A 26,347-nucleotide genomic window follows, 5' to 3' on the forward strand; every position below is an offset into this window, starting at 1 on the left:
CGATCACTCTAGCTTGGAAAAGTAACTAGGATCAGCATAAAGGGCCCCCACGGTCCTTCGGCCCTGACCCCTCCATGTCGAGCCTCTCTCTACTACACTCAACCAGCCCTCTCTCAAGGCACCGCCTCAGCGCAATGCGGCTGCGCAAAAAAAAAGCTTAGGGACTACAGTTCCCAGAACCCTTTGAGCCGCACGAATTCCTGCTGCCAAAAGGCTGTTTCCCAGGAATCCCTCCCCAACCAGACCAAGCGCTTGCCGCTGAGGCCTCTGGGAAAATGGATTCCGGGAGCCGTGGGGGAGGGGTCCTAGTCGGGCAGCTCCTTCTGCGCAGGCGCAGGCACAGCCTCGGACCGACCTAAGCGGCGTCCTCTTTGTCGGCTCGGACCCGCGGCGTCAGGTGACTGCGGCCCCCGGGACCCAGGCGGCCGAGCTTAGGGGTCTGACCCCTTCCCGTCCCTGTCCTCTGACCCTGACCTCCTTCCTACCGTCCTTCTCTCTGGGGGCGACGGTGAAGATGAGCCGGCCCCGCCCTGCCACGGACGTCACCTGTTGTCATGACGTCACCGCCACGCCCCCTTTCCATCCACCGACCTCCCCCTTCTTCTCTCCCAACGCCTTGGGCCTTGTCCCAGTCCCTGTCCCCGGTCCCAAGCAGGGTCCTTCCTCCCCACGTGTGCCAGGGTCCTTGAAGGTGCCGTTGTCAATGTCAGTGTCAATGTCAATATCATTGTCAGTGTCCATGTCAGTGTCAGTGTCAATGTCAGTACTAGTGTCAGTGACAGCCGGTCTTTGTGTGTGACTGTGTCAGGGACTCTGATTTGTGTCTGTATCCCCGGCTTAAGGTGTAGGTGCTCAGTCAATGTCTGTTGAGTTAAATTGCATTTTAAGTGTGTTTTTATAAATGTGTGAGTGCAGGGGTGTGTGTCAGTGTGTTCCTCCTGTCCCGGGTGCAGGAGTGATGTTCCCCTGAGTATCCTGCTTCCTGAACCCCATCTCTCTGCCTCCCAATCTCTCTGAGTGTGAGAATTTATTTCTACTTTTTGGCACTCCTGTCTAAGGTCACTGGGGGGAAGAATCTGATGGGGGTGGGGCAAAGCTGAGCTGTGAGTCTGGGGGGGTGTCTGACAATGGGGGTGGGGCAGAGCAGACTGTGAGTCTGGGGGGGGGTCTGACAGTGGGGGTGGGGCAGAGCAGACTGTGAATTTGGGGGGGTCTGATAATGGGGGTGGGGCAGAGCAGACTGTGAATCTGGGGGGGGGTCTGACGGTGGGGGTGGGGCAGAGCAGACTGTGAGTCTGGGGAGGGTCTGACAGTGGGGGTGGGGCAGAGCAGACTGTGAATTTGGGGGGGTCTGACAATGGGGGTGGGGCAGAGCAGACTGTGAGTTTTGGGGGTTTCTGACAGTGGGGGTGGGGCAGAGCAGATGTGAGTCTGGGGGGGGGGGTCTGACAGTGGGGGTGGGGCAGAGCAGACTGTGAGTCTGGGGGGGGGGGTCTGACAGTGGGGGTGGGGCAGAGCAGACTGTGAATCTGGGGGGGGTCTGACGGTGGGGGTGGGGCAGAGCAGACTGTGAGTCTGGGGGGGGTTTCTGACAGTGGGGGTGGGGCAGAGCAGACTGTGAATTTGGGGGGGTCTGACGGTGGGGGTGGGGCAGAGCAGACTGTGAGTTGGGGGGGTGTCTGATGGTGGGGGTGGGGCAGAGCAGACTGTGAGTCTGGGGGGGGGGGGGGTCTGACAGTGGGGGTGGGGCAGAGCAGACTGTGAGTCTGGGGGGGGGTCTGACGGTGGGGGTGGGGCAGAGCAAAGCTGTGAGTCTTGGGGGGAGGTCTGACAGTGGGGGTGGGGCAGAGCAGGGCTGAGTCTGGGGGGGGTCTGACAGTGGGAGTGGGGCAGAGCAGACTGAATTTTGGAGGGTTTCTGACAGTGGGGGTGGGGCAGAGCAGACTGAGTTTTGGGGGTTTCTGACAGTGGGGGTGGGGCAGAGCAGACTGAGTTTTGGGGTGTCTGACAGTGGGGGTGGGGCAGAGCAGACTGTGAGTTTTGGGGTGTCTGACAGTGGGGGTGGGGCAGAGCAGACTGTGAGTTTTGGGGGTTTCTGACAGTAGGGGTGGGGCAGCAGAGCAGACTGTGAGTCTGGGGGGGTGTCTGATGGTGGGGGTGGGGCAGAGCAGACTGTGAGTCTGGGGGGGGGGGTCTGACAGTGGGGGTGGGGCAGAGCAGACTGTGAGTCTGGGGGGGGGGGTCTGACGGTGGGGGTGGGGCAGAGCAAAGCTGTGAGTCTTGGGGGGAGGTCTGACAGTGGGGGTGGGGCAGAGCAGGGCTGAGTCTGGGGGTGGGACAGAGCAGACTGAATTTTGGAGGGTTTCTGACAGTGGGGGTGGGGCAGAGCAGACTGAGTTTTGGGGGTTTCTGACAGTGGGGGTGGGGCAGAGCAGACTGAGTTTTGGGGTGTCTGACAGTGGGGGTGGGGCAGAGCAGACTGTGAGTTTTGGGGTGTCTGACAGTGGGGGTTGGGCAGAGCAGACTGTGAGTTTTGGGGGTTTCTGACAGTAGGGGTGGGGCAGAGCAGACTGTGAGTTTTGGGGGGTTTCTGACAGTGGGGGTGGGGCAGAGCAGACTGGGACTCTTCTAGCTGGGCAGAGGCCAAGTCTTTGTGTGACCCCGTGTCAGAATCATGGTCTGCGTGACCGACAAGGTCCCCCCTGGTTCGCATGCATGTGTGCCTTCAGGTATGCTCGTGCAGGTGAGCCAGCTCTGGGGGCTCCGGGGGCTTGCTTGAGCTCGCTCCATCTAAGAAGGTGCTTTCTTTTTTCCAGGGTCTTGATCACATCCTCAGGCCGCCTGAATAGAGCTGCGTTTATTACATAGCTGCTGGATCCCTTCCACTGACGGAATCCATAGACCATCAAGGCCTGGATCCCTATTGAGAGCCCCCGAGCCAGGATCCCAGCCAGTGAGACACTGCCCTAATACTGACATGGCTGTGCCCCTGAACTCCCACGTCCTGGGCCCCCAGGAACCAGTCGGACTCCTGAGTTTGAAGGTGATGGACGACGTGCCCGGGGACGAGGAGTTCGTCCCCGGAGAGGACCTCGACACGGACTATGACGCCTTCTGCCGAGGGCTCACCGACGACCTTGGAGATCCGCATGAAAGGGCGGAACAGTTCCTGACCATCATGCTTGGGAACGTGGAGACCTGGATGAAGTTACAGCATCTGGAGCCCAGTGAGGAGGTCCTGATCGTGGAGGACTCAACCCAGCTGCTTGAGAGGAGAGGTGAGGGGCGTAAGCCCGTCTGACTCCAGGTAGAATTCTGATCGTCCCCATCTTGCAGGTTTGCAAACTGAGACCGAGAGAGGACTTGTCTCAGACACTTACTTGCATCACGCAGCTGGTGAGTGTCTGAGGTAAGATCTGAATTCGGTTCTTCTTCGGTTCAAGTCTAAATTCTACCTGTTATAGCTCCGTGCCTGCCTTTAACAGAGTTTGGGGGAGAGAGAGAAAAGCCCAAAGGGGGCGTGGGGCAGCCACAGAGGGGGGAGGGGAAGGCTGTTCTCTGGCTCTGAAATGTCCTAGACTCAGTGAGGGAAGATTGAGTCCCTGCCCCAGGTCCTCGGGGCTCCGCTGTGCCCTCTCGGGGAGCACTTTCTCCAGAGCCCACACGTTGTTATGGATGCACGGTTTAGGCAGACAGGATGTTTGCTGCTCTGCTTCGAATCCATAGTCTGCGACTTTGTTTTTTCCTGGATCCTCCCTCCCCCCATGGTCGCAGTTTATGATTCCTGGAGGCCTGTGGGACATGTGCTGTCATCCCCATTGGACAGATGAGAAAACCGAGGCTACGTAAAGCCGTTCACAAGATAGATGTTGGCAGAAGCAGGAAGAGAATCCGGCTCTTCTGACTCAGAGAGGGGATCCCAGCCCTGCAGCCCAGCCTTTACCTGGGACAAAACCCTTTGCCTGCAGAGCTCACCACCTTCACTTGGGGGGAGCGCTCATGCTCAGGGCACTTCTTCTTTGCTAAGATCTGCCTCTCTGAAACGTCTTCCCCTTTGCTCTTAATTCTGCCCTCTGGGGCCCAGCAGGACAAGACCAATCAGTAAACATTTATTAAGCGCCGACTGTGTGCCCGGCTCTTACTAAGTGCTAGGCCCTCTCCACCCGGGCACAGTTGTGAACAGCTCTCCAACCCTCACGGCCTTTCTCCAGGCTGGGCTGTCCCACTTCCTGCCATGAGGCCTGTGAGGCCCCGGCCCCTTCCCATTTAAAACTCCTTGTTCGGGGGTCCCTTCCTGAGCCCCCCCCAGTTCTCTGACAGTAAAGGGAATGCTCCTGGAGCCGATTTCTCCCCGGGATCAGAAAGTTAATTCCCCATTTGTCCCATGAGTCATGGGGGCGAGCAGACATATGAGGAGGTGCCTCAGGCGTGTCACAGTTTAATTTTAGAACCATTTATTCTTAGAGCTGGGAGAGTCCCTGCCGGGCAGCTGGGCCGGTGTTAACCCTTGGGGTCCCAGGAAGAGCTGGGAGTACTTCTGCACGTCATCTTTACCTTTTTAGGGCGTTTTATGCCAGTTCTGAGAAGGACTCGGCAGACCCGTTATCCCTGACAGGTGCCGGCCCTCCAGCCCCGGTCCGCCCTTCTGCTGACAGGCGGCCAGCGCGTGACCTTAGCTCCTTCCAGCTTATTTTTCCTGGCTCTCTGGGTGTCAGCCCGGGCTCCTCAGGATTGGGACAGAAGCTTTGACAAGTTCTATTTGCAGCCTGGATCGGCGCCCACTCCCTAGGGAGCCCGAGAGCTCCCTGCATTTCACACACACTCCCCCACTCCCCTTTCAGGTGCTGGCTCTCCTGGAGCGGGACTTAGCGTAGACACCCTGATCCGCTGTAGAACTCTCCAACTCGTGGCCCACCGGCCACGGCCTCCCTGGGTGGGGCTCGCAGGCTGGGCCCCACGTTTGTGGGGGGGCCCACGGGCCGTTCAGGCGGGACGAGCCCCTCGCTGGGAGTGTGCCGAGCCCCTTTCCGAGCTGCTCATCTACTTCTGGTGTCTCCCCGCCACCCGACCTCACCCGTGGCCACGGGAAGCTGTATCGGCCACTGGCTTGGCAGGCGGCCTGAACCAGCCTGGGGAGAACCTGGGGGACTCAGACCCTTCAGTGACTGGCAGGGGGTCTCTACTCCAAGCACGTGCTGGAATGGTTGGGAACAATTCGCTCCAAAGGCCTTGAAGGCAACTGAAGCAGGATCTGTGGAGTGCTCGGAGCTTGGTCAGACATGGAAGGTACCACGGGCATCCTCTGCGTCCTGACTGTGTCTTCCCACTGGACTTCAGTGACTGCGCTGGAATGAGGTGATAACTGGGCAACTTCGCCTCTCAAGTCCAGAACAAGCACAAGTCAAGACGTCATTGGTCTCCTTTGAAAATGAAGGACACATGGGGCAGCTCGGTGGCGCAGGGGATAGAGCACCAGCCCTGGAGTCAGGGGGACCCGAGTTCAAATCTGGCCTCAGACATTTAACACTTCCTGGCTGTGTGACCCTGGGACAGTCACTTAACCCCAATTGCTTCAGCCAAAAAGAAAGAAAGAAAGAAAGAAAACAAAAGAAAAAAAGAAGAAAATATAGGACACACAACAACAATCAGTGTGGATTTTGTCAAATCCAAAAGTAAATCCAATCAAAATAAGAATTAAGTTGTGAACAAAAGGATGGAGAAGAGATGTCTCAGAACAGAGGGCCAGTCATTTGGCTAGAATATAATCTGTCAAAAGAACATGTCTATTTCTTAAGTACCTGCAGTGTTCCAGGCACAAAACTAAGCGCTAGGGACACAAAGGAAGGCAGAGAACCTGTCCTCAGCTTGGGATACAAGGTGGAGGGTGACCCTGAAGAAAGGAGTAGGAAAGTCAGGCGGAGGGGGGAGGGGAAATCAAATGAGTCCAGTGGCTCCGGACTCTGGAGGCTGAGGTGCGAGGTGGGGGCCGGCCTGGGGAAGTGACTGCAGAGCAAGGGGAGAGGTGGGTCTCAGGCTCAAAAGTCCAGGACCAGTGGGAAGATTTGTTAACTGCCACTTTTCATTCAGTTTTCTCATTAGTTCCAAATCCTCTCCTATCTCCGTCCCCACTCATTGAGAAGGCAAGAAAATCCAAGTCCCTTGTAAATATGTATGGCCGTGCCAAAAAATCCCCACATTGACCAGAGAGAGGAGGACGGGCCTCGTGGGGAGACAACTGGTGGCCCCATTAAGCTTCCTCTTCACCGGAAACATCCTCAGCTGCTTCCTTTTTGCTTCTGTGCCCCAGATGCTGTCAGAAGATGAAGCTACGAGACCAAAATGCACTGGGCCCTGCCCTCCAGGAGTAGCTTCCAGCCCCTAGCTCTCCTGGCCTCCACCTACTGGAGAAAGCCGCCTGTCAGGCAGGGCCTGCTCAGGACCCTAGAACTGTCCAGGGTGCTGGGTTTGGCCGGACCAGTGTGAGCTTGTTCTGGGGGCCAGAGCAGCCTCTGGGCGAGTCCTGGACTGGAGACGGCTCCTGTTGGGAGGGCCGGAGCTGCTCCTTCAGCCTCTGGGCGGACATCACCTCCCAGGCCGGGGCTCTGCCCATCAGGGCACACGTGGCCCCTGGGCTCGAGCCAGGGGCAGGGATGGCGCCAGAAGGCCCACTGGGGAGGGGCGCTGGTCCCATGGCCCTCATCTTGTCCCCTAGATCTGCTGTGCCGGGACCCCACCTTTCACGAGGAGTGGAACCCAGAGAAGGAGGTGGAGGAGATGGCTGCCGAGTTCCTGGCCTCCAGGTCCCAGGTGAGGTGATGATCCTCTTGCCCAGAGTCCTCCCTCAGTCCCCGCCTCCCTCTGCAGCACCTGAGGCTTCTGTCTGGCCATCCTGCCTCATTCCCGGATTTCCTCCTCCCCTCTCCCCACAACAACCAGAATAAGCTTGCTCTGGCCCTCCTCAGGAAGCTTCCGTGGCTCCCCATTGTCTCTAGGATCCAGGGCAGATCCCCAGTGTCACCAGAAGCCCTTGGTGACCCGGCTCCCGCCTGCCTCTCGGCTACTTCCCATTCCTTTGACATTCTCTGACTTCTGCTACTGATTCCCGGCTTTGCCCCTAACTCGGCATTCCGTGCCTCGGCAAAGACCATCCCTCTCCCTGGAATCCATTCTTTTCTCCTGAAAATTCTCCTCTGCCCTTACATCTGTCCCTTCCCCTCCCCAGATTGCCTCCCCACCCTTTCCCCTCACACTTCCTTGCATTGTACGCGTTATATTCCCCCAGTAGAAGGTAAGCGCTTCCAGGACGGGGGCTGTTTCTTTGTCTCTGAAGCCCCATTTCCGGCACGGTCTCATAAATAAGCACTTGCTGGATTGAGTTGAAAGTGCTCCTTGGCCAGCAGTGACAGGACCAGCTCTGGAGGCTCTGCTGGTGGTCTCAGCGGGCCCAAGTGTGAAGAAAGGGGATGGGGAAAGGAGCTGCAAAGGGGGGCCCTGAATGCCAAGAAAGGAAGGCCCAGCTCCTGGGACCATTGGGCCGGGGTCCTTCCTGGCCCATCCCCGAAGGCTGCCTTCCGACCCCAGCCGGCTTGCCCGGGCTTTTGCTGCCGGGGAATGGCCGCCCCTGCCCCCTTGGCTAGCTCCCTTGGCGTTCCCCACCTCGCACGGGGCCTTGGGGGTGGGGAGGTTGAGCAGGGGCGTCTCTTGTATTTCAGGAGCCGGTGACGTTCCAGGACGTGGCCGTGGACTTCAGCCAGGAGGAGTGGGGGCAGCTGGACCCTGCCCAGAGGGACCTGTACCGGGACGTGATGCTGGAGAACTACGGAAATCTGGTGTCCCTGGGTAAGGACGGAGTGGGCCCTCCTGGGCCGGCCAGGCTGGGTTCCCTCCGGGACTCAGAGTTTGCAAGGCATCCTTCTCCGGGCTTGTTCTGTAGAGCTCAGCCAGGCCTGGGCCTAGGTCCGGGCGTGAGACAACAGTGAGTTTGCGTGGTCTCCTTCGTTCCTCATGACAAGCCTGGGAAGGGGGCTCTGCAGCTTCCCATTTTACAGATGAAGAAACTGAGGCTGAGATAGATCATCCTGGGCTCGCCCAGATGGGTGAGGGCCTCTGGGCTCAGGGCTCTGCCCACTGCACCCCTGCCTGCTTCCGGGAACCTCGTTCTCGTGTCGGGCTTGGTAGTTTCCTGAAGCGTCAGAGGATATTCCCTGACCGGCCCTTGTCAGCAGAGGGAACTGTCAGAGCCTGGGCGCTCCTCTGGCCCCGGGCCCCCTGCAGGCCTGTCATGTCCCCTGTCCCCTAAAAGCCACACACTTGGGTGAGGAGCTCGGGCAGCTCCGTGTCCCAGCGCAGACGCCACGATCCCATTCTCGCGGTCAGCGGGTGGCAGGTGCCCCTGTGGGAGCCTCGGTTCCTCCTCAGCCTGTCTTGGCTGGGACCCCATCTGTCCGAAGGCAGGAGGCCCCTCCAACCCCCAGTGCGGGCTCAGCTAGCTCTTGCTCAAAGGCCTCCAGGCCGAAGGGCCCCGGCACCGAGGGCCCATTGCCCTGGATGCCAGACTGAAGCCGGGTCTCTGAAATCTTCACCCGTTGTTCCTGGTTTTGTCCCAAGTCAGACAGAACAAGCTCGGGGCTTGTATTCTTCCCCAGACCTGTGGGCCTCCGTCTGTCCTCGCCCACGCAGAGCAGCCCTTTAACCATAGAAGAGCCTGTATTTTTACTGTTCCTCGTGTCCTTCAGTGGAGCTTGAAGATGCTCTCAAGGCCTTTCTCCACCGGACGCCCCTTCGGGCACTCCCCAGCTTCTCGTGCCCTTCCCGCACTCGGAGGGCAGTTGGGGCAGGGCAGAGCATTAGGGGACCCTCAGCCTCCCTGCCCTGGCCCTTGGAGCTGCCCGCCCCCCCTGTACCGTTGTTAGCACCTCCCTGGCGCCTTCTCCCTGACGCACGGGACAGGGCAGGGACTTCAGTGACATCCCAGTGTTAGAGCCAGAACTTGAGGCGAGCTCCTCCTCTTCCTTTTCCTCCCAGACATGGGGATGTCCTCCATCCGTATCTGATAGAAAATAACCGTCCTCCATCCGTGTCCGATGGAAAATAACCGTCCTCCATCCGTGTCCGATAGCCGTGCCCACAGGCCCCACGGCTCCAACCTTTTAGGCCTTTTCTGCTCGTTCCAAAAAGAAAATCCATCTTGAAACAGGCCCCTCGAATGAATGAATAATGTGCTAAATCCCTTACTCTATGCAGAGTGCGAAGTGCTGGGGACACTGAAGAGGGCTGGCCCTACCCTGAGGGAGATGCCCATGGGGGGCAGCCATGGGTGGGAGGGTTCTGCTGCAAATCAGATGACGGGGTCCCCTGGTCCTTGGGGGCACGGGCAGAGTGGGCGGGGATGCCTCTAAGAGCAGATGTGTTTGGATGTGGAGCCTTTGGCAGGACAGAGGACGTTCCTTCTGGGTCCTTGGGAGCTGGGGTGCAGCCTCTGCCCAGGGGCAGGGGCAGCGGGCACTGGGCTAGCAGCCCGGCCCCTCCCAAAGCTCCTGGCTTCAGGACCTCAGGCTGCCCCCATCACGCCCTTTGCTGCTTCCTGGCCGCCCCAGGGGGCAGTTGGCATTTGGGGGCGAGGGCTGGCCCCCTCCTCGGAGGGTGAGCAGCAGGTGCCTCCGAGGCTCTTGGGAGGCGCCCATCGGCCTGTTGGTGACATTGGGTGGTCACGGTGACAGCTCTGGAGGTTGGGAGGGGAACAGATGCAGGGGTCTGGGCGCCCTGCTCTCCCCAGGACTCTCGGGTTAGGGGTTCTAGGACGTCTCGGGGTCTGGTCCAGGTGATGGTGGTGGCTGACCTGCATGACCCAGGCTGCTCCGCAGGGAGCCCTTCCAGGGGGCCCAGAAGCAAGTGGCCGGGGAGGGGGTAGGAGAGAACCGGGCATGGTGTGGCTGGAGAAGACGTGGCAGGGACAAAAGGGAGCGTTCTGGGTCTGGAGGCCGGTCATGGGGAGGGGGAGCCTTAGGCCCGGAGGCTGGCTTGGGCTTGGGTTAGTCACCGGAGCTCTCCCAGCATCCAAGAGACGTCCCTGTGAGGGACGGATGCTCTGCAAGCCGAGCCTGGGAAGCCGAGTACGTGATCGTGGGGATTGCTTTCGTGTTCTAGGCTGGAGTGGCGCACGAGGTTCCGCCCCACTCCCAAACCCTGTAATTTGGATGCGGGTGGGCCTTTGTATTGAGGGCCCAAGAGACTCTAAAACCATCCTCCTAAAAAAGAAACTCGGTGTGTTAATTCTCCCAGTCCTCTTCCCCAGGGGAGAGACTAGAGCCGTAGACTCAGGGTGCATCGGACCCTGTAATCCTGACTGGACCTGGCTCCCCAGAAGGCTCATCCCCACAGAGATGCGGTCCTGGTGAAATTACCCACTCTCCCTTAGGGCCGTCCCTTTGCTCTTGCCGTCTCCTTTAAGGACACTTCAGGGCAGATGGGAAATCAGTCCATCGCTCAATGGCCTCTGGAACCAAAGGAGACCCGGAGATAAGCAGCCTCTAGTCTCCAGTTCCAGTCTGCTGTGGAGACTGAAGAGACTCGGCTCCTGGGGCCCTTCAGAGACGGGACCCCCTGCCCTCCCCTCCTCTCCCTCAGGTCTTGGGACCTTCAGAAATCCCGGTTTCTAGTAGTAAACGAGTTGCGGGGTTGCTTCTTTGTTTTTAAAGTAAGTTCTCGGGTACCAGGGCTGCCATGGCCAGTGAGAGGAGGAGGGAGAGGAATTAATTTGGGCGTGTCCCTGACCGAGAGACTGATCGTCACCCAGTCCCGCTTCCAGGGAAGGAGCCACCTTTTTTTTCCCCCATCACCCCTCCTTGGCCTGTCCGTTCTCCCACAGAGACACTTGGAGTTCCTACAGGCTGGCTTTCCTGTCATCACTACCTTTTCCACCTCACCCCTTAAGAGTAATCCTCCAAGGGGCAACAGCCCTGAAGTCTGGAGGATCTGAGTCAAATCTGGCTCAGACACTAACACTTCCTGGCTGTGTGGCCCTGGGCAAGTCACTTAACCCCAGTTGCTTCAGGGGGAAAAAAGTAATCCTTCACAGGAAGGGAAGAAGTAAAAGTCTCTGGCCTTGAGATCCTGGTAGAGAAAGTTCAGAGTCAGGAGTACATCCTGGAGAGGAATGACGGTGAAGACTGAGCTCAGGCTTGGGGAAAGCGTCTCCCTCCCTTCTGTCCAGTCAGGGTCATGATAATACCTGCCCGTGTGAGATTACTTACCCAACATCAGCAGACCGCCTTCTCACCCTCAGGGCCCGCCTGACGGCCTCCCCAGTGTTCCCAATTCCTGCCCCACAAGAGGCTTCTCCATCACACTTAACTCTGTGTCACCCCTCATCCTCTATGGGGCTCTCTAATACTGAACAATTTAGAGAAGGGAACGCTCCTGGGTGGCCTCCCCCAGTTTGCTCCATGTCACCTCTGCTACATCAGGTTCTTCTGTCTGGAAGAGACATCTTGGGATCAAAGTTCTCAGGTAAAGGATCCCATTGGTCAGCACCATTGGTCATTAGGCCATTAAACTCAGATAATGACTGTTGGGGAACCCAAAGGATAAGCCTCCAGCCCCTCCCTTCCTTCCAGACCTCTCTGCTGGTCAGTTTGACCGGTTCCATTTCTGGCCTGGGCAGATTTGCCCCTTTCTGGCCTCCTGGCCCCCTAGCTTCCGGGGGCCCGCCACATGAATGATAATAAGTGTAGTCATGGATCAGCCCCTCGCAGGACTGCGCCACTCCCCCCAGCAAGTTCCCTCATTCAGTCAGATTCCTTGTGAGGTGACATTGGACAGACTGCACTTGGGCTGTTCCCCCACCATTGCACTTGGACGGCAGTTGAAAGAGGCCCCCCAGTCACTGGGAGGAGACGTGCCTAAGGCCAGGCGGCCCCTGAGCTGGAGGGAGACCCAAGAGATACCGGGCGGCCCCTCAGCTGACCTCCAGCAGCTTCTGCTGCTGCTTAAGAAATGAGTGAGACGCAGACAGACAGACAGACAGACAGATGGGGACCCAGAGACAGCTAAATTCCAACTGTTCCACTTGCTTTCCCACACTACTTTTGGAGGACTATGGGGGAGCCTTCCGAGTCCCCGGCATCAGAATCCTGCCGGCCAAAGCTTGCCTCAGAACCCACCCAGAGTACTTCCTTCCTTGGGGTTGGACTTTCGTCTCCTGTAAGACATCATTTCCCCCGTATCTATGACAAAATTCTCATTTTCTACATGTGGAGTTATCTGGTTTTCCATGGGGAGATTCTCCTCTCCATCCTAGGGATGGGAGCGTGTATTTCTGTTGGCAGACACAGCAGAATGCTTCCTCGTCTGCACTCTTTCAAGTCAGGGAACACAGACACAGACTAGACCATAGCATCAGTTCTCATGGGTCTCTTTGCTCATGAGTTTTTCCCTCGCCATTTTCCCAATAAAGTGTTATTCAGCCCTAATCTTGACTGAGACTCTCTTAGCTCCCCTGCCCCTCTCCCTACTTGTTTCCTGTTGAGTTGCCATGTTTCTACACCAAACTACTTAGGTGTGTGTTCAACCCTCCTCTGCCCACTTTCAATAAGAGAGGGGTTCATTTGATGCCCGTTCCTCCCGCCCCTCTCTCCATTTTTGTATACTTTTCTCACCTTATAGTTAGGAGAAATAGCAAGTTCGGCCCCTTTTTCCTCCAGTCTCCACCAGTGTATTCCTTCTCCCCTCCCTTCTAGTTTCCTTCTTAAAACACGAGAACCAATCCCTGTTTTTCTTACTTGGAAGACATTAAGGTTCTGGAGGGACACTTGTCTCTTCTCCCCATTAGAATGTCAGCACTGCATGTTCCTACTGCTCCTCCTCGCGCCTCAGGGACATTTACCCACCCGGGTTCTCTCTGGATTCGTGTGTCAATGTTTCCCCATTCCTCTTCAGCTAGTCTTTGGATCAGGGAATGCTTGAATCCCTCCATTTCATTAAAGGTTCATTTTTTCCCTGGTGGGACCCACGCTCGACCAAGCGGGGCTCTTCACCTCGCTGCCCACCTCCGTGGGATCCGGCTTCTTGATTACAGAACGTGCTCGCAGTGAGAGACAAATCCGCCCCTCTTTGAATAATCCCGCCACTTTTTGGTAAGCTTGGTTTTCTGAAGACATCCCCAGGCCCGGTCAGTGAGTAGTTTTCCTCGCTCCCCCGTGACAGAGAGACGGCAAAACCTTTGTCGCACAGAAGCCCCCCTCTCTTTAGCAACCGTAGAGAAACAAGCTTCCTGGCAAGTAATGGGGGTCTCTTTTCCCATGAGCAGGACTTGTGGTGTCCGAACCTAGTGTCATCTATCATTTGGAACAAAAGAAAGAGCCATGGAAACTGGATCTACAGGGAACTGACAAGACAAAGGTGCTAAGAGGCACCTGGCCAGGTGAGTGGAGATCAGCCAGGTGGCTCATTCTTGGCAGGCTGCCAGTGCCATGGCTCCTCTGGAAATGCCGATCAGGGAGCCATCAGTTACTCATCTCCCCCCCTGTCACATGCCCCCTTCCCTCCATCCCCACCCTCCCCCCGTCCCTGAGAGCAGTTCTGTTCTTGTCTGGGAAAGAATTCCTTCGGTTTCAGTGTGTTCTTAAGAGGTCAGTGATGTCTAATGTTTGCTTGGCTTCTGGCCTCCTGAATTGCCCTTACTTCTTTTTGCTTTCCTGTCTGCTTCTTCATTTCTGATGGCTAGCCCTCCCACCTCTGTTTTCGTCTTGGCTCCCCCATCCCTGACTCTGTTGTATCCCCTGCAGCACCTTGCATCCACTTCTGTGCTTGGAGGGTTCCTGGATTTGTGGGTAGGATTAAGCGCTTCCTCCACTGATCACGAGCCCTTCAGAACTCAGCCAGTCACCTTCCAGAAGCCACAGGGAGGCGGCCCGAGGGGTCCCTTGAGAGGGACAGATTCCCTTGGCTGAAGCCCTCCTTTGGTCATGCTAATCGCTCAGAGCCCTCCCGTGGCTCCCTTTGACCCAGAGGGTACAATTCAACCTCCACAGCCTTGTCTGCTTGCTGTTCCCCTAACACATATCTTCTGGTCTTCTCCATTTGTGGGTCCTGGATTTTCTTCTGTCACAAGCGCATAGATTCCAGGTGGAGGGCGCCTGCTCCATCATTCGGGTTCCAGAAAATAGGTGTCCTTCTCTCTGCCTTCTTAACGTACCCATCCTTCACATTTGGGGCCCTCTGTGAAGGTTTTCCTGACTCCTGCAGGTCATCTTCCTGAGTCCCTGTAACCTTTCCCGATCCCTCCCAGCTCCTGCCAGTGCCCTTCCCGCCCCACACCTTGACTGACTGCTTGGGTTTCATCCTAATTTACTCTTATCCTGGCTGCCTTTGCTTACCTTTATAGCTCTCTGCCCCATCCCCCAAACAGAACATAATAAGCTCTCTGCTCCTGGGGACTGATTGGTTCATTGAACTTGCCTCCCTGGAGCCCGGTGCATGGTAGGTGCTTCATATGGGTTGATTGGTTGATATTACTAACACTACCTAACCAGTCAAGTGTTAAATGCCTACCATGTGCCAGGCACTCTGCTGGGCCCTGGGAATATATGAGGCCTTGGACTTCTGTTCCTGAAGCACTCCCAGGACGGATACTGTCTCCACTGATTCAGATCACCAGCTCTCCAGCTGCCAGTCTTGTGAGGGACAGTGTCCATTTGGCACCTGGTGTCCAGCCTTTCTGGGATGGGCCTCTCTGCAGTCAGCTGGCACGAGCCAACTTTGGGAACAGCAAGTAGTCTCATCCCGTTAGAGCCAGACAGGACTTCAGAGGCCATCCAGCCTGACCTCTGTACAGGAATAGATAGGAAACAGGCCTGAAGAGATGTCCAAGGTTACAAAAGATAGCTAGATGGCACAGTGGATAGAGCAACAGCCTTGATTTCAGGAGGACCTGAGTTCCAAGCCAGCCTCAGACACTTAACACTTCCTAGCTGTGTGACCCTGAGCACTTAACCCCAATTGTCTCAAAACAAAAACCAGTCAGTAGCAAAGCTAAGCCTTGAACCCAGATCCACCTGGGCTGAATTACTGCTGCTCCCCAGCAAGACACTGCAGGCAGCACAGTATAGAGCGCTGAGCCTGGAATCAGGAAGTCTTCCTGAGCTCAAATCTGGCTTCATATACTTCCTAGCTAGGAGACCCTGAGTGATTCACTTTCCCTGTTTACCTCAGTTTCCTCATCTGTCAAATGAACTAGAGGAAATGGAAAACCTAAATGGAGATATGAAGAGTCTGACACGATTGAAAAATGACTGAAAAACAAAATTTCCTCATCATCCCTTGCCCCAGCTCCTCCCTACTTCAAAACAAGATCCAAGCACATCATAACTTTAGTTTTATTTTGGCAAAGTCCATCATTGTCCACATTTGACCTATTTGAATAATCAAAGCCATCTTGAATACAGTCTGATCTTTCGAGAGAGAACTAGCTAGAAAAAGTAACCTGCTGTGGATGTGGCATCTGATAGAGATGTGCCGAAATACCCTAAAGGAGGCTTGGGGACACTCTAATGATATTTAACGTTGTGAGGAGGAATATTTTAAAGAAGATTAAGTTATTTATTTGGCTCATGATTTTTAAAAACATCTCACGAAGCATAAAATAATTACTATCCTACATTTTTAGTTCCATTCATGTTTCTTTTTACTATTCCATATTTTGCTTCAAGAGAGAAAGATATTTTACTAATATCTTTATGTATATGTGTGTCTGTGTGTACGTACTAAAATTCACCAATAGATACAATGTCTGTCACACTTTCAACAAAAGTAATAAAATGAATGGGTACTTTGGCATCCACTGACTAATTTTCTGTTAACCACTCCTTATTTTCAGTGAGGCACTCCCACGGTATTAATTGATTAATGATTTATAGCCAAATTCTTTTTTAAAGCATGATTGATGTATGAAAGTTTATAAATATGGCAATTTTGTGGAAAGGTTTAAAACATGAAAAGAGATAAAACTATAACAATGGCTAAAATAAGATTTCTGATATGATCAAAAGACAAGAAGGAAATGAAATGAAGGAAATAGATCATTTCTAACTGTAATCAGTTCCTGAATGACCAGGAACCCTAAAAATGCCATTTGCCAGAATGTGGGGGGGATACAACATTCTGGCTGAATTTAAGTTTTTAGCTAACTAAGGATTAAAGGAGATTCCTCTTGTTCATTCTTGAAAATCTTGCCAAGATTTATGAATATACTCTCTTGAGCCAGTTTGGCCGGACACTGGGAAATGTGAAAGAAAGTAATATTAAGTAGGAAATGTTCAGAACTGGTCCACTGTCTGGAACAAGGAAACTCATAGAAACTGAAGGTCAGAGAGCAGATTAATGATCAGGACAGTTCATATGAAGCGTTCATTCCTATCAGGGAGACCCTGAAAGCAAGGAAATCTCTGCCTTAGCTAAGGAGCTATTTATAGAATGCCAGTGAGGTTAGGATACAGTCCCAGGATGTGATCTATGGAGTGAGGGTAAATAGGTATAAGTAGATATAATGGACTGCAGAGGAAGTGGTCAGAATTAAAGTTAAATCCCAATACTATGTGTGACCCTGGGCAAGTCACTTAACCCCAATTGCCTCAGAAAAAAAATCCTAACACTGACCTCTATTTTCTCAGCCTAACTTTAGTTTTTTTCTCAAACATTCCCTAACACTGCTTGTGTGACTGTAAGTCCCTGGACTTTCTTAGGCCTCAGGTTTCTCACCTGTAAAATGGGGAGGCCTCTGAAGTCCTTTCCAGCTCTTGGTGTCTGATCCTAACGACTGTTCACACTCACCTGCCTAGTCCCTTTTTGTCATTTGGCTTAGCATTCCTTTCACTTCTCTCTGCTAATTATCTTTATTCCACTTTTCCCATCTTTTCCCCAAAATGCAGGGCTACATTTGACATCTGTGAAAGATGACTCCTAAGCAGTATTTTCAGCTTTATTTCTTTTGTTGTTATTTTTTTTCTCTCACCACAAGGAAAAGAGAATGTTTGTTGTTTTTTTATTTCTTTCAGACCAGAATACCCAAACTGAGAGCCAGGCAAAATCATCCACTTCGAAACAAGGCACTTCTGAAGAAGGGTTCCTTTGGGGGTCAATCATGGAAAAGTCCACAAGGGATGGTTCCTTGAACTCTAAGTTAAGCGTAGCCAGTCAGTGTGAAGGCAAGTTGAAAAGAAAAAAGAAAAGAAGAAATCAGGAGAAACTCTATGAATGTAGTGAATGCAGAAAAGCCTTTAATCACTTCTCCGCCCTTATTCGACATCAGAGAATTCACACCGGAGAGAAGCCCTATGAATGTGGTGAGTGTGGGAAGACCTTTAGCCAAAGTACATGCCTTACTGTACATCAGAGAATTCACACCGGAGAGAAACCCTATGAATGTGGTGAATGTGGGAAGACCTTCAGTGACAGCTCGACCCTCATTCGGCATCGCATCATTCATAACATAGAGAAACCATATAAGTGTCACGAATGTGAGAAATCCTTCAGTTACTGCTCAGCCCTCATTCGACACCTTCGGATTCACACTGGAGAGAAACCCTATGAATGTAACGAATGTGGGAAATCCTTCAGCCACAGCACGTGCCTTACCCAACATCAGAGAACTCACACTGGAGAGAAACCTTACGAATGCAGTGAATGCGGGAAAGCCTTCAGCCAGAACTCATCCCTTTATTATCATCAGAGGACTCATACTGGAGAGAAACCCTATAAGTGCACTGAATGTGGGAAAGCCTTCAGTTACCATGCTTCACTCACCCAACATAAGCAAACGCATACAGGGGAGAGACCCTATGAATGTAGGGAATGTGGGAAAACCTTCAGTCGAAGCACATATATTATTGAACACCAGAGAATTCATACTGGAGAGAAACCCTATGAATGTACTGACTGTGGAAAAACCTTCAGATATTGCTCAGCTCTTACTCAGCATCAGAAAATGCATACAGAAGAGAAACCCTATGAATGCCGAGAATGTGGGAAAGGCTTCCATTTCTATTCAGCTCTCATTCAGCATCGGAAAACTCATACTGGAGAGAAACCCTTTGAATGTACCGACTGTGGGAAAGCCTTTATCCGGAGTACCTGCCTTACTCAACATCAGAAAATTCACAGTGGAGAAAAATGCCAAGAAAACAGTGGACCGAAGAAAGCCTTTGGCCAAAGCTCTTCCCTTCCTGAAAACCAGAGAGTTAAAACAGGAGGGAAATCCTTTGAGTGCAATGAATGTGGGAAAATCTTTAAGTATTACTCAATCCTTGCTCAACATCAGAAAACTCATACTGGTGAAAAGCCCTATGAGTGCAATGAATGTGGGAAGACCTTTAGCCGGAGCACATGCCTTACCAAACATAATAGAACTCATACAGGTGAGAAACCCTATTTATGCAGTGTATGTGGGAAAGCCTTCAGTCAAAACTCGTCCCTTACCGAACATCAGAGAATTCACACTGGAGAGAAACCCTACGAATGCAGTAAATGCGGGAAAGCCTTCAGCCGGAGCACGTTCCTTACTCGTCATCAGCAGACTCATACTGGAGAGAAGCCCTATGAGTGCAGTGAATGTGGGAAGTCCTTCAGCCAGAGGTCATCCCTTTATTATCATCAGAGAACTCACACTGGAGAGAAACCATATGAGTGCTTTGAATGTGGAAAATCCTTCAGCAGAAGCACATTTCTCACTCAACATCAGAGAATCCATACTGGAGAAAAACCTTATGCGTGCAGTGAATGTGGAAACACCTTCAGTAGGCGTGCAGCCCTCACCAAGCATCAAAAACTTCACACTGAAAAGTAATTCTAGGTATGTGATGAATGTTGATCCAGACTTTGGTAGATTTCCAGATGGTAAATTCTCACGGGGATGGGGCGGGGGGAGGGAGAGAACAAAAAGGGAGGGATTGAGTTATTTTTTAAATGGCTATTTGTACTTTTGGTTTCTCTCTCTCCCTGTAATGCATAATAGTCGCCTCCTGGCAGTGGTGGTAGTGTTATTTGTCCATCATTTTTAAGGAAGACTAATTATATCACGGGATGACGTCTTGACTTGCTTGTGAATTGGATTTGAGTTAGGCAGAGTTGCACAAGAGTCGTAAACCTCGCTCTCCCCAAGTCATCAAAGGCCATGGAAAAACAGCAGTCCAGACAGCTGGCCGTGTCCCAGGATGTGTGTCAGGGTGACATGGTGCCTGGCCAGGCTCTAAGCTCTTCACAGTGCTTGTTTTGGCACTTTTATGGCCAAATCAAGTCTTGTCCTTTATGGATGAGAACTAGTTGTTCTTATCCTCCTGTTCCATGAGGGAAAGTCTTCATGTGCTTGGAGTAGACATCCCCCTAGTTCACCAACAGTTCTAAGGCCTGTGGATTACTCTCACCTGGTTGAGTCCATCAGCTAAGTTTGTTTATTAGGGATTGGCTGCTGTGCATGTGCTACAGCTTTTTGGAGCCATAGGTGAAAGTTGAATGCCAGGTAGACCAAAGGAGGATGAACAGCCCTAAAAAAGATCCAGCAAGCCCTCGCACCAGAGGTACTGGTCCTCCCGAACGCCTCAAATATTCCAAAACCCCCTGCACCACTCCTGGTGGTGACCCTTGGTGAGTCCAGGCAGGGAATGCTGGTCTCTAAAATGGCAGTCACCAAAATGTTAACTTCCTTCTCTCCCCCTCCTCAACAGAAAAAAAGAAAGAAAAAAAGAAAGCTCTGTTGAAACAATTAAGTAACATCTGTGTTGGAAGTTAAAGCCATAGGTAATGAATCATTAATTTTCTACCCATCACTTGACTTTTCCTTTTCTACTTAACTTTTCTAATCCCCGACTACCAGAAATGCCTTGATTTAAAAAGCATAGCACACAAATGGAACCTAACAAAAGGCTGAAAACTTCATCTCCTTTCCAATTCCTCTGTACCGCCATCTTGGCACAGGGGACCACCCCCCCAGTCCTCCTCTTATCTACACTTCAGGCCATTCCTTTCTTGATTCCTTCTTTTTTGTTCTTTTAAGTATTTTGGAATAAGTTTTAAGGGAAATGGGGGCTCTATGACCCTTTGATCCAATTTTGCTCAATTCCTTTATTTCTGGTTTGTTTTCTTAGATCTTTTTTTCTTTAAAAGAGACCATATCTTCCATATTTGCAAAGAAGGGAAAGAGTAAATGAGATTAAGAGAGGAAAGTAGACTTATTTGCTTTTGTTATTTCATATGTAATTCTGTAGACAGACCATTACAGTATTTTGTAAGATTACTAGTAAGTCCACAGGGATGCACTCCATCATGAGGCTACCTGGACTTCCTGGGGCAGGGGTCTGGGACTTGAATGGTGCCATTGGCATCTGAGAATGGCTTATTCTTTTTCCTTGCTCCCCTGTGCCCAGCCCCTGGCCACACCTTACATCCCAAGCATCGCTTCGCTAGGATTCCATCTTGTCTCAACCTTGAGCTCTTCTGAGTTTCTGGCAGCAGACATGGCACTGGCTACCCCAGTTGGCCAAAGGAAACTAGAATCTTGGGTATGATTCGTGGCAGACTGGAGAGCTCAAGCACGGGGCCCCTTCTCTCTGACCGAGGAACTTAAGGCTCCTATGCAAAAGCTGGTGATGCTCGGAACAAGTGCATTTAGATGTGGGCCACCGATAGTCCCGACAGCAGGCTGGACCTGAATGGAAATGGTGCCTTGGAATGTCCTGGCTGCTGCAGTGCAGACCCATGTCAATGTGGGTCCAGATAAGGCGGAGGAGATGGGGTGCTGCCGGCGGAGGGTGGGAAGGAGATGTGGCCACCTGCTCATGTCCCCGTGTCTGCCCAGGACCCCCCAAGTGCAAGGGGAGCTCACCTGGAAATGTGGCACGGGGAGGGGAGCCGGGTCTCAGATCTCCTGGTTCATATAGAGAGAAATTAGAAGGCGGAGGATGGATCTCTTCAGGGCAGTAGCTTAGCAAGTCGGCGGTGGGGAGGAGCACAGCATGCAAACAGACCCTGCTGGGATCAGCTCCCAGGATTCAAAGGGCTTCCAAAGCAGGCCCAAAGCCAGCAGCCCCGGGCCTGGGCTCCCTCCTAATACAGCCATCACAAAGCTTGCTTCTTCGTGGCCCAGACTGCAGTTTGGCCACTTAATGAGAGGAAGGAAAGGTGATTACTCTGTAAAACACAGGTTAAGAACTGGCTGCTAGCACACAGCAGGCCTGGACTGATGGGGGTGAGAGAAGGGGAGGCAGGAGGAAGCTTAAGTGGGGTGCCCTCGACAGTGATGATCCCCAGCCTCCCACCCCTTCCCTGCCCTTCACCCCATCCCTCCCCTCCCCAGTGAATCATGGGATGGGCTGTGACCCTTTGCTAGAGGAAGGGGCTGGGCCCAAGCAGAGTCTGGTCCAGCACACATTGTGGGGGGGATGCTGGGCGAGGTTCTACCTTCACTCTGGTGCTCAGGACGTCCATCTGTGCAGCGGCCGAAGCCCGCACCCTTCCTGGGTGTCCCCGTGCGCCCGCAGGAGCCCTGCCCAGGGGGCTTCCTCCTCCCTGGCTCACATTGGGCCTTTTGTCTTTCAGGGTCTTTGGCCACCTCTTCATGGCCTTGGATTGAGAGTGTGACTGACGCTGCTGGATTTCCTTCTGTGAAGCCCCTTTCTGAGACCTCCGAGAGCTGGGACCCTCCTGAGGAGACAGTGTCCCCCAGACAAACTCTCAGCTGGAAAAGCCCCGGTTGACAGCTGACCCCCAAAGACCTGGCCCTGGCTGCCTCCCCTCTCCCTCCCAAGCACCCCCTACACCCCAACTCCTGAGAGTAAAATACAGGGGTGGGGATCATCCTAGGAGGAGGCAAATGACTGACGCCTCTTGCCGAGGCATCCCCGGAGCTTCGGGCCAGCATTTCCTGGCTTTCTAGCCCAGGAAGGTGGAGACCTGGGTGAAGGCCCAGCACCCAGAGTCTGTTAACAAGGTGCTTTGACTCAAAAAGTTATTCAGAAAGGTGATCACCCCTAACTTAGGTGTGGGGAGGCCGTGTCCAGGGCGTAAAGGCCTGAGGTTGGGGGTGGGGGGAAAGACACTTGGAAAAGAGGGTCCCAGAAATGAGTTCCCCTGACCTCAGGCTGTGGTGGGAGGGAGGAGCGGGGGGAGATGGAGAGGGGAAAAGAGGGAGAGGGAAGAGAGAAATGGGGAAGGGGAAAAGGGGAGGAAGAGAAAAAGAGGGAGGGAGGAAGAGAGAAAGAGGGAGAGATAGAGGTAGGCAGAGAGGAAAGGGGAGAGAAGGAAGAGAAAATGGGGAGAAGGAGAGGAAGAAGGGAGAGGGGAGGAGAGAGAGGCAGGTAGACAGGCAGAGAAAGGGGAGAGAGAGGAGAGAAAGGGAAGGAAAGAAAAGGAGGAGAAAGAGAAAAGGGAGGAAAAGAAAGGAGGGAAGAAGAAAGGAGAGGAAGAGAGGGGAAGAGAAAGGTGGAGGAGGGGGGAGAAAAGGGGCAGAGAAAGGAGGGAGAGGAAAAGAGAGGGAAAAAAAGGCAGAGAGGAAGGAAGAGAAAGGGGGGGAGAGAGCAAGAGAAAGTTCCTCTTGAACCCTCTGTGTCCCATCTTTCCCCTGTATGTCCTCCTGAAGCCATACTAGGAGTGCACACACTCTTCAGGGGGATCACTCTCCCGCTGCCAAGTTGTTCTGGCTTCTCACCCCCTTGGAAACTTCTCCTGACCTTGTCGATGGCCGTCCGCCGTCCCTTGGGCTCTCGTTTCTTTTTCCCAGAATCACGGGGGGCAGACGAGGCTGACGCTCTGAGCCCCTACAACAAAGACAAGGCGCCTACTGAGTTTCCTGAGCCCCTAAGACTTGTTAGCGTTACCAGAGCCAGCAAACAGTTCCTCTGTGTAACGGCAGGGCCTTTGGTGACTCCTCACAGAGGCGACGGCTCCGGAGAGCCCAGAAACGGGTCTTCGCTACATCCTGGGCGGGGGAGCAGGGGGAGAGATGGGAAAAGGAATGTTCTCCTTCCCAGGTCAGGAGCTTCACTCTGGGGCCCCTGGCAGGGATCCCCCCCCCATCCCCGAAGGGCGCTTGGCCATGTCTCTGCTTGAATCTTTTCTGGAGAAAAGGGGGCCACAACCTCCCAAGAGCTCATTCCATCCTTGGGGTGACTCTGCTTGTTAAGCTCCTCCTTCACACTGAGCCCAAACCCTGTCGCCCCTTCCCCAGTGAGAGCCCGAGTTGGGACGGTTCTCAGAAGTGGGATTCCGCAGACGGGCTTGTCTCCCCCGTGGGCTCCCTCGATGAGGTTCCGGATCTCGTCGGTGACAGGCTCAGCCCCCAGGGAGGGAATGGAATTTCTTGTCCCACCCCCTCATCCCTCCCCACAGAAGAGCTCGGGGGCCACCAGCTTCATGCGAGATAGGGCTTGAACCCTTGCCAAAGCTGCATTAAGGGGTGCTATCCCTTACCGTTAACTGTCATTTGGCATTAGGGCCTTGGACTTGGAGTTAGGAAGACCCTAGTCTGAGCCTGAGCTTGTCACCTCTTAGCCTCAGTTTCCCCATCTGTAAAATGGGGATTATAATATTACAGCACCTACTTCACAGGGTTGTCATGTATCAAACCAGAATGCTTCAAGTGCTATATAATGTTCGCTGCTATCATCACGTACCCAGGGGCTTCCCTTAACTGGGCTTCGCTCATTGGGAAAAATGCTTTTGGTCTGGTCCCATGATTTCATCAGAACGGACATTCCTGATGCTGGGAGCAAGTTCTAAGCAACCTAGAGGGTTGCCCGGGGCACGGATTGATTGTCCTGCCAGGAGCCAGGCAGCCAACTAACACACTCAGTGTCTCTATCTTTTTTTCACTCTCTCTGTCTCTTTATCTCTGTGTCTCTGCCGCTGTATTCATGTCTCTGTCTCTGTTTCCCTTTCTCTGCCTGCCCCTTCCTCTCCGTCTCTGTGTCTCTGCCTCTCTCTCTTTGTCTCTCTCTCTCTGTCTCTGTCTCTCTCTCTCTCTGTGTGTCTCTGTCTCTGTCTCTGTGTCTCTGTCTCTGTCTCTCTCTGTCTCTTTCTCTGTCTCTGTCTCTCTCTGTCTCTCTCTGTCTCCATCTCTGTGTCTCTGTCTGTCTCTCCCCCTCTCCCTCTCTTTCCTCCCCCTTTCTTTCCTTCTCCTCTGCCCTGGCTGCCTGGGCATTCTCTGCCCATCACCGAGGGAAGCTGCCCTGGGTTCCAGGAGTGGCCGATAACTGAGGGCCAGAGCCGGGGAAGAGGCTGCCTCGGCACCTTCCCTGCGGAGGGAGGGTTGGGATGAGGGACTCCCCCCCCTCAGGGCTCCGAGGGATTTCATTCTCCTGCTTAGCCCCAGATAACAGGTCTGGGACCAAGACCTGGAAGGTGCAAAGGGGTGAATCCCTGCTCCATGTGAGGAGAAACTTCCTGCTAATGAGGGCTGTCTAAAAGTGACTGGAGCTGCTCCTGCGGGAGTGAGGGTCTCTGAGGGTGTTGGAGCAGAGGCCACTTGGAGGGGATGAGTCTCTCGAAACCAGGCTCTTGTCCTGCTCCAGGGCTCTGCCCTGACTGTGGAGGCCGGTCCGGCCAGCTGCCTCCTCCCGGGCCCTCCCTCCTTCCCCACACCAGCCCCACCCTCCCAGCCTTTCCCCAAACCAGGGCCCTGAATCTGCAGGGGGGAAAGTGCCAAAAGCGAGCCCCGATGTTGGGCCCTCCATCCCATCCCATCCATCCATCATCAGGCATTGCTAGCTAATCAAACAGTGCCCCCTGCTGGCCACAGGCCAAAGTCCAACCCACTTCCAGACCTACTAGACAAGAACTCAGCTGGGGTCATGGGGATAGATTTGGGGGGTGGGGGGGTCCATGAAGTGGGATGTAAAGAAACTAGGGCTTTGTTTTCACTGACTGAAGTTTGGCCTCTCCTGCAGTTATGAGCGTTAAAGAGCGCTCTGGGGGGAGGCGGCCGCCAGATTGCCAAAGGGCTTCATCCCCCACAATGGGGAATACCCCGGGGGAGGTTCTGCTGCTTTATCCAGAAGCCGGGCTCCCGAGGCTGGCGCGCTGCGGCCCGGCGCCCGCCTGCCCAGGCTTCGGTGTCCGCCCCCAACCCCGGACATCCTGCGCCTCTGGGCAGCCGGTCCCGGGAGTCTGGCCCTGACTCACCTGGCCATACCCAGGGGTCCTTAGGTCACGGTGCAATTGGGGAATTCCTAACCAAAAACCCACCAACTCGTAGGTTCCATTTTCAAGGTCAGTGTGGCCAGCAGGGGTCCTTAGATCTAGTTTAGTGGCCCCATCGTGCTCCATGGCTGCCTGTGTCACATCCCATCCGTCAACTAGACTGTCAGCTCCGTGAGGGCAGGGTCCGTATCCTATCTAAACACTTATTCCCCCTGCGCCGAGCACAGCTCTCAGCACACAATCGATGTTTAATAAACGTTTGCTCTGTTACTGTGTTTTCCTTGTCTTCCACAGCCCATTTCTGAGGCTTGGGGCTTCTCAAAACTAGCTTTGGTTTGTATCTACATAGAGATCCTCTTAGCGACATTGGAATCAAGGGCATTCCTCATTCTCGGGGTCCCCCCTTGGGGGGTTCCCTTGTGTGTACACCCTGGGGCTGAGAGCCACCTCCTAGCCTCTCAAAAGAACTTGGGGTTCTTAGGGAGCGAGCAACCCATCCCTGGACGAAAATTCAGCAAAGAAGATGAGAAGGAGCAGTCAACAGATGGAAGAGGGGGAAAAGAGAAAGGAAGGAGAGAGAAAGGAGAGAGAGAGAGAGGTTTTGTAAGAATGGAGTTTTCCTTTAAAAAATTAATTTAAAATAATTAAAAAGTATCATCTATCTAAAATCCTCAAAACCCTCAGCAAGCACCGGATGTAATGGGAATAAACAATGTCATTCCCAGTAAGATCAGGAGGCGAAACCATCACTATTCAATATTGTATTAGAAATGTTAGCTTTGATATATGAAGGTAATAGAATATTATTCTATTAAAAATAATGAACAAATTGATTTAAGAAAGGCCTGGAAAGAGTTACATGAACCGATGCTGAGCGAAACGAGCAGAACCAGGAATACATTGAACACAACAGCAAAAATGTGCGATGATCGACACTGAAAGACTTGCTTCTTCTCAGTGTTTCAGTGATTCAAAGTAATCCCAATTGATTTAGGACAGAAAATGCCTCTGCATCCAGAAGAAGAGCTAAGGAGACTGAATGCAAATCAACACGTACTTTGTTCACTTCTTTTTTCTGATTTTTTTTTTCTCTCTCCCATGATTTTTCTCTTTTGCTCTGATTTTTCTCTTCCAACATGATTCATAAAACAATGTGTTTAAAAAG

General features: G+C 53.3%; 1 protein-coding gene across 7 annotated transcripts; it reads left to right on the forward strand.

The window, feature by feature from the left end:
• Positions 1-282: 282 nt before the first annotated feature.
• LOC127556045 (zinc finger protein 420-like) lies at positions 283-25,452 on the forward strand. 7 transcript variants are annotated; one of them, XR_007952347.1, is made up of 8 exons: positions 436-691; positions 2,817-3,278; positions 6,713-6,807; positions 7,713-7,839; positions 13,307-13,420; positions 17,052-18,844; positions 19,716-19,788; positions 21,586-25,452. XR_007952347.1 is itself a non-coding variant. In XM_051988884.1 (7 exons), exons 2-6 carry the CDS (start codon positions 2,978-2,980, stop codon positions 18,836-18,838), a joined length of 2,424 nt encoding a protein of 807 aa, XP_051844844.1. In that variant the 5' UTR covers positions 283-397; positions 2,817-2,977; the 3' UTR covers positions 18,839-18,844; positions 21,586-25,452. The 7 variants fall into 7 exon arrangements, 6 of the variants coding, with proteins under 6 accessions (XP_051844844.1, XP_051844843.1, XP_051844841.1 ...); XM_051988884.1 differs by lacking the exons at positions 436-691; positions 19,716-19,788 and adding an exon at positions 283-397; XM_051988883.1 differs by lacking the exon at positions 19,716-19,788 and having other exon boundaries at positions 440-705.
• Positions 25,453-26,347: the final 895 nt, after the last annotated feature.

Source organism: Antechinus flavipes, chromosome 3, assembly GCF_016432865.1.
Source record: "Antechinus flavipes isolate AdamAnt ecotype Samford, QLD, Australia chromosome 3, AdamAnt_v2, whole genome shotgun sequence".
Lineage (NCBI taxonomy): Eukaryota > Metazoa > Chordata > Mammalia > Dasyuromorphia > Dasyuridae > Antechinus > Antechinus flavipes.

Excerpts from the sequence above, each read along its gene's own strand:
- LOC127556045 (XM_051988884.1), top strand. The coding sequence starts at position 2,978 with ATGGCTGTGCCCCTGAACTCCCACGTCCTGGGCCCCCAGGAACCAGTC. Across the intron at positions 3,279-6,712 it reads CCAGCTGCTTGAGAGGAGAG|ATCTGCTGTGCCGGGACCCC; the intron begins GTGAGGGGCGTA and ends CTTGTCCCCTAG. Across the intron at positions 13,421-17,051 it reads GCTAAGAGGCACCTGGCCAG|ACCAGAATACCCAAACTGAG; the intron begins GTGAGTGGAGAT and ends TATTTCTTTCAG.